Genomic DNA, 7,355 nt, shown 5'->3' with positions numbered 1-7,355 from the left:
ACTTAACACACTGAGTTGTAAATAGAGCTCAGTAGTTGAGTTGGTGCCCAGCATGTTCTAAGTCCTAGGTTTGCTCTGGCACCAATAAAAATAAAAATAAAAATAAAAACAATATGCCAGGTGTGGTGGTATACCGCCTTTGGTCCCAGCATTCAGGAGGCAAAGGTAAGTGGGCAGATCTCTGAGTTCGAGGCCAGGCTGGTCTACAGAGCTAGTTCAAAGGACAATTAGAGCTATACAGAGAAACCATGCCTTGATAAACAAAAAACAAATAATAATTTAAAAAAATAAACCAATATGAAAATCCTTGGAAGAAGGAAGGAACCTGGCCTTGCCCTGACTTTTGGCCTAGTTGTTGTGTAAGCCTCCTATTTCGTCTGGTGGATTCACAGAGTAGTTCAGAAACAATTCCAAGGCTTGTGGGGTGCTAAAATGTGCATTGCTTTCCCTAGTGGCTTCCAAATTCACCTCCAAATCACTGGCAGAGAAGTTTTGCTGCAACTGCATGTAAGGCTGCAGAGAGTCCTCCCCTAAGTTATGGAGCGGAGCAGCATTCCAAGGTTGGCTGTTCCAGGACTGAGTGGTCCAGGCCTGGCTGCTCCAAGTTGGGTTGGTCCAGGTCTGGTTGTTCCAAGTTGGGTTGGTCCAGGTCTGGTTGTTCCAAGTTGGATTGGTCCAAGTCTGGCTGCCCCACATTGAAAGGCTTCCAGATGCATTCACCAGATAGCCCTGGGGATAGCTGCAATGGATGCTGGGATACTCCACTGGTGCCGAGCCCTTCTGAAAGAGGTGATTAATGCAATGAGTGAAAAGGGGAATCTAAAGTTGTAAGCTTCAGAAATACTGAAAAGATTAGCATGGCCGCACAGGCCGTTAATCCCAGCACTCCTGAGACTAGGCAGGCAAATCTCTGACTGCCAGGGCTACAGAGAGAGAGCCTGCCTCAAAGAGCCAAAGATCACAGGAAAGAGTGCGTGGAGGAAGGGGGCTGGGAAAGGGATGGGACTGATGGACATAGATGGATCAGGATGGCACTGGGAAGCAAAGTCAGAACCACTGACTGCTCTTACAGGAAATTTGGGATCCCTACCCAACAGCCATAGGTCAGTCACACTCACATGGTGCAGACACACATAAAATAAGTGGGAAAAAAGGAAAGCAGAGAAAATGTCTTGTCACCTGAATCAGACCATTGCTAGTCTTCAACCACTGGTTTTTCTGCCACCGCTTGCACTTCATCCTTTGGTTTTGGAACCAGGTCTTAACCTGCAGAGTGACAGGACATTCGAACAAGCTAAGACATACAGAATGCAGAGAGGAGCACTGACTAGCTGCTCCTCCAGAGGACCCAGGTTCAATTCCCCACACCCACATGGTAGCCCATAACCATTTATAACTCTAGTCCCAGGAGGCCTGATGCCCTCTTCTGGCTTCCCTGGAGCACTGCACACACATGATAGGCATACAAGCAGGCAAAAAGCCCTTACACACAAAAATAGACATGTGCCGGGCATGGTGGCACAAGCCTTTAATCCCAGCACTTGGGAGGCAGAGGCAGGTGGATTTCTGAGTTCGAGGCCAGCCTGGTCTACAAAGTGAGTTCTAGGACAGCCAGGGCTATACAGAGAAACCCTGTCTTAAAAAACCAAAAAAAAAAAAATAAGGATAGGATAGTTAGAATAGAGAGGCATCCAGATGTTAGTTCTATTCATTAGCAAGTCAGTCTCATTTTGTTACATTACAGCAACAGCTAACGATCCTACCTGCTTGTAGCTCAGGTTCAGAATGGAAGAGAGTTCTTGCATCTGCTGGAGGCTGAGGTACCTCTGCTTCTGAAACCTGTCCTTGAGTGCACACAGCTGGGCCTGAGAGAACACAGTCCGCATCTTCTGCTTCCTGGTGAGGACCTTGTTCTCCTCCTTCTTCTCAGGGCCCTCTTCAGACTCAGGACTTGACAGCTTTTGTTTGGGACTGGTAGAAGAATCAGGGCTGCCTTGAAGAGGTAGGTCCTCAGAGGAAGGTCGAGGAGAGGCTGTTAGGAATAAATAGATAACTTGTTAACAAATAAGACATTCTCAGCCTGGCATGGTGGTACATGCCTTTAGCCCAGCACTTGGGAGACTCAAGCAGGCAGATTAGGGGTTTAGTTAGTTCACAGGGAGGGGAGGGGGGAGGGGGGAGTGTGTGGCACTGGAGAGTTGGCTCAGCAGTTAAGAGCACCCGACTGCTCTTCCAAAGGTCCGGAGTTCAAATCCCAGCAACCACATGGTGGCTCATAACCATCCTTAACGAAATCTGACGCCCTCTTCTGGAGTGTCTGAAGACAGCTACAGTGTACTTATATATAACAAATAAATAAAATAAAAAAAGAAAAGAAAAAGGAAAACCTAATTCTAATCAACCTGGAATACTTTGTCACCCTTGGGTAACACCATTTTGCATAGATCTCCCTTTTACAGTGTTTTTGTTTTATTTATTTATTTATTTATTTATTTATTTATTTATTTATTTATTTAAAGAATGTCTCTGCTAAAGATTTATTTATTATTATATGTAAGTACACTGTAGCTGTCTTCAGACACTCCAGAAGAGGGCAACACATCTCATTACAGATGGTTGTGAGCCACCATGTGGTTGCTGAGATTTGAACTCAGGACCTTCGGAAGAGCAGTCAGTGCTCTTACCTGCTGAGCCATCTCACCAGTCCTACATACTGTGTTTTAAGTTTCATTAGTTATTTAAATTATACAATTAGAAAAAGAAAGACAATTAACCAAAACTACTCAGTTCAATGGCAGGATGGAGACAAAGTTTGAATTTGTAGTCCACTCTTTCCAATCCCTTCTCCCTGCTCCCTCTGGATTAGAACAGTGAGCGTGTCTACACTGTCAACCTCTGATCCTGACAGCAGGCAGGTAGCACGGATCTGTAGCCTCCCAGCTCCAGTAGCTGAGATGGGAGGGTTTGAGACAGACAGACAAGACAGCACAAGAGCTTAGGCAGCAGAGGGCCTAGTCTATGTTTGTAGTTTTTCTTTTCTTTCTGAGAGATAGGGTCTTAGGTAGCCAAGGCTGGCCTCCCCTCTGGGTCCTACCTCTCTGCCTTCTGAGTGCAGTTTTATCCCAGGACTCAGGTTTGGGGGACTTTTATCTCCCCTAGATTTTTGCATGGTGCTGGGTGAATAGAATCCTATTGGACCTTTCATACTCTACCACTGAGTCAGCCATATTCCAGTATGTATGCATATACACACACACACACACACACACACACACACACTAACATTTAGGGATGAACTTACTAATATTTATGAACAAAAATGTCATGACAAAGCCGGGCGTGGTGGCGCACGCCTTTAATCCTAGCACTCGGAAGGCAGAGGCAGGTGGATTTCTGAGTTCGAGGCTAGCCTGGTCTACCTGGTCTACAAAGTGAGTTCCAGGACAGCCAGGGCTATACAGAGAAACCCTGTCTCAAATAAATAAATAAAATAAAATGGTCCCACTAACTTTTCTACTAGTACAAGAGCAGCCAGTCAGAGGGTCCAGTTAATTGTTACCAGAGTAAAATTTCGGTTAACCAAATTTATTTCTCTTATCCTTGACCCTCTAGCTCTTCAGTTAGCTTTTTTCTTTTTTCCTAGAAGACAAAATCTTCCAAATCGCCTGCCTCAGTGCTAGATTATGTATGCCTCATTTTGTTGTTCTTCTCAGACACCAAGGTTTTGACCCAGTGTCTTCGGCAAGAGAGACAAGTGAGCACCCCGCCAAGCTTCGCCCAACATTTCCTAGATTTCAGACACCTCCTGCACTGCTGAACATACCTCACGGTGCTCCACGCTGAGGGCGATGCTGAGTTAGCCTGCAGTCTGACAGATAAGTAGGCAGCCCTCAAAGCAGCTTCTAAAGGAAAGGTTATGCCGTCTGCTGGCACTAGGGGCACGCGCTAAAAACACACAATCTGCACTTCACTTGCAAAGGATATCCCCACCCTTTCATTCCCAACCGAGCACTTTTCCCACCTCGGAAAAAAAAAAAAAAAAAATCAAAAATCGAACCCACAAATCAGAAAAAAATCAAGATGACAGGCATTAACTCAAAGCTCAGAAAAGAAGGTGACACACACGCTTCCTAGTACTGCACACACCCGAGCATCGCGGCACGCACCTAAGCACCGCTGCAGACACTCTCTAGTGCTGCACACACCTGAGCACCGCGGCACACACACTACCTAGCAGCCTCTTGGCTCTACCATTTACAAGCCTGAGTACTGGCTGACTCTGTACAGACGAAATTAGTTTCAGACCTTGGCTCCAGCTGCTAGCTATAAGAATTACTTTTACTGTGTGCTCTTCTTTGGGGTTTAGGGGGAGCACTGAGCTCACAAACCCAGAACTGCTAAGTGACATCCACATTCCCAGAGGTTGAGGGAAAAGCTCACTGCTTCTGCTGGAGAAGAAGGCCATTTGGACAAATTGCAAACTAACTGTACAACCTCACCAAAAATGGGGTGCTCATTCCAAGCTAGGATGTTAGGTCTCCCTGCTACTGAGGACACCACTCACTGCCCCTGGATATATTCCAAAGAGCCCAAATATTTAGGTTCTCAAATACACACAAGAGCTTTAAACTGCTCTGTTCTGTGTCCCGGGTCTCTATTTCAGGTAGAGACTAGACTAGAAGGCCACTGTATCACCGGTCAAACTCAGAGGGGTATCCAGAAGACTGATTAAAGACACCCGCTTAAGTTAATGGCAATAACCCTTCACCCCGTTTTTCCTACTCTTACCCTAATTAACTCGGTTCTTCAGGGACTGAATTCCTTACCAGCCTCTGTGCGGAGCATCTCAGTAGCAGGCACTTGTAAGCAAGAATAGTTTTTCTCCGGATGAAGAACCGCAGGCATTGGTGAGGTGTCCCCAGAATTCGATGCTTCCTCAGAACTAGGCAGACTGTAGGGACCAGGAAGACCCACACTCATGTCACTGTGATGGCGAGGGAAGGGACTATTGAAAAGGTTTTAGCAACAGCAAAAAAAACTCAGTGTCTAGAGGGAAAGATCATAGAAATAAGAGTTAAATGCCCAAGTGCAAAAGTGATCAAGAAGTCAGAAGAAAGTGAGCCGCAGCCTTCCCACGGAAAGGGCGAGACACCGACCAAATCAGCCTATCTGAAGGCCAACAGCTCAAGGCGATGATTTAAAGGGTAGGTCCCAGCGCCCTGGCTCACTCCTCCCCCCTCAAGCCTCCTACCCTACCTACCCACCCCCTATTCTCCCAGGCACCCAGGCGGCACCCACGCCCCACCAGCCCTGTGAATTCACAGTTAATCCCACCTGCCGGGCCCACCCAGGACATTGTAATGCAAACGAAGCTGTAAGGTGACCCAGACTGGGAGGGAGGAAAAGCATAGGGCATCTTCTGATCTAAAGACCCCCCCCCCAAAAAAAAAGGTTTTACCTCCTTTCACTTGATTCATCTTTTAACCACGGCTGCACCTCCAAACCCTGGCGATCTCTAGTGGGGCGTTTCCTGTCAAGTGGGGAATCTCAGTTTCCTCTTCCTTTCTTTCCTACAGACATAAAAGAGTCAGACCTTGTCGCCAAAGCCTCGGTTTATACTTGGCTTTCTTTTCAGCACTCAGCTTTCCTTGCTTGCTCTTCATTTTGGGAAATATGGGGAAATCTCCCCTCCAAAAATGCGGCTTTTCAACGAAACTCTGAAGGAAGAGCCAATGACCTGCTTAAGACTCTTGGACTACCTTCCTAAGTTGGTTCATTTGAGACTGGTTTTCTCTATGTTGCCTTGAGCGGCTTATGCTCAGTCTGTAGACCAGCTTGACTATACCACCAGGCCCAGTTTAAGGAGTGTTTAAATTAATAGGCTTTCTGTTTTGTTCTGTTTTGAGACAAGTTCTCTCTGTAACCTAGGCTGGCTTACTGCACTTAACTGGCTTCAGACTTACTGCAATCCCCAGTGCCTCAGCCACGGAAGCAATGGAAGAAGAAATGTATTGTATTTGAAATTTGGTTTTAGTTTTTTGGGGGGTGTTTGTTTGTTTGGGTTTTGTTGTTGTTATTATTCTAGACAGGGTTTCCCTGTGTAGCCTTGGCTGTCCTGGAACTTGCTCTATAGACCAAGCTGGCCTCCAACTCACAGAGATCCAACTGCCTCTGCCTCCCATAAGCTGGCATTAAAGGCCTGTATGTGCCACCACAGCCGCCATGGCCACCACAGCCACCATATCACTACTATGTCCACTGCCGCCACTGCCTCTACCACTGCTACCACTGCACTACACCATCATTAGCACCGCTGTGCCATGCCACCAGTGCCACCACTGTGCCATGCCACCAGTGCCACCACTGTGCCACACCACCACTGCCATCAATGCTATCAATTGTTACCACTGCCTCCACTGCCACCACTGTGCCAACACGGCCACCACTACTGCCACACTACCATTGCCACCAAGACCTCCAATGCCTCCATTGCCACCAATGTAACCACTGCCACCTCTGGGCCACACCAACCCTGCCACCACTGCCACTATGACCACCACTGCCTCGACTGCTGCCACACTATCACTGTCTGTCATCACTGCCACCAAGGCCTCCACTGCTGCCAAGATCACTGTGGCCACTACTACTACCTCCAATGACAGGCCTGAATGAACCTCTCTCTCTCTCTCTCTCTCTCTCTCTCTTTTTTTTTTTTTTTTTTGAGATTTTTCTCTTTAATCTGATGAACACTGTGATATAATTAAAAGCAGCCATTTCTTGTTTCACCTGGACACTTTTAGACATAAACTAATGTGGCTGGTTGACCTCTGTCCACATCCAACTGGAGAAATACAGAGCGACATCTTGCCCTCCTCCCTCGTGGGCTTCAGAGTCACTGTTTACACCACACACACACACTCTCTCTCTCTTCCAATTTTTTTTCTTTTTTTCTTCTTTCTTTAGATTTCCTTTATTTTTATGTGCATTGGTGTTTTGCCTGCGTGAATGTTGGTGTGAGAGTGCCTTCTGGGCGATGGTAGCGCACGCCTTTGAATCCCAGCACTTGAGAGGCAGAGGCAGGCAGATTTCTGAGTTCCAGGCCAGCCTGGTCTACAGAGTGAGTTCCAGGACAACCAGGGCTACCCAGAAAAACCCTGTCTTGGAAAAAAAAAAAAAAAAAAATCAAAAAGTGAGTGCCAGGTCCCCTGGAACTGAAGTTACAGACAGTTAGACAGTTGTGAGCTGTCGTATAGGTACTGGGAATTGAACCCAGGTCCTCTGGAAGACCAGCCAGAGCTCTTAACTGCTGAGCCATCTCTCCAGCCCCTCTAGCCCATCTCTTTTTTTTTTTTTTT

At 46.9% G+C, this 7,355-nt stretch overlaps 1 protein-coding gene across 1 annotated transcript; it reads right to left on the bottom strand.

Annotated features, from left to right (window-relative positions):
• Window positions 1-348: 348 nt before the first annotated feature.
• Window positions 349-4,980, bottom strand: Nanog (Nanog homeobox). The gene is made up of 4 exons (XM_021191257.1): window positions 4,827-4,980; window positions 1,764-2,032; window positions 1,180-1,266; window positions 349-780 (listed from the first exon to the last, which is right to left on the bottom strand). Exons 1-4 carry the CDS (start codon window positions 4,978-4,980, stop codon window positions 349-351), a joined length of 942 nt encoding a protein of 313 aa, XP_021046916.1.
• Window positions 4,981-7,355: the final 2,375 nt, after the last annotated feature.

This window comes from Mus pahari, chromosome 2, assembly GCF_900095145.1.
Source record: "Mus pahari chromosome 2, PAHARI_EIJ_v1.1, whole genome shotgun sequence".
Lineage (NCBI taxonomy): Eukaryota > Metazoa > Chordata > Mammalia > Rodentia > Muridae > Mus > Mus pahari.
Note: the sequence above shows the minus strand (reverse complement) of the source record. Positions and strands in the feature narration are given on the sequence as shown.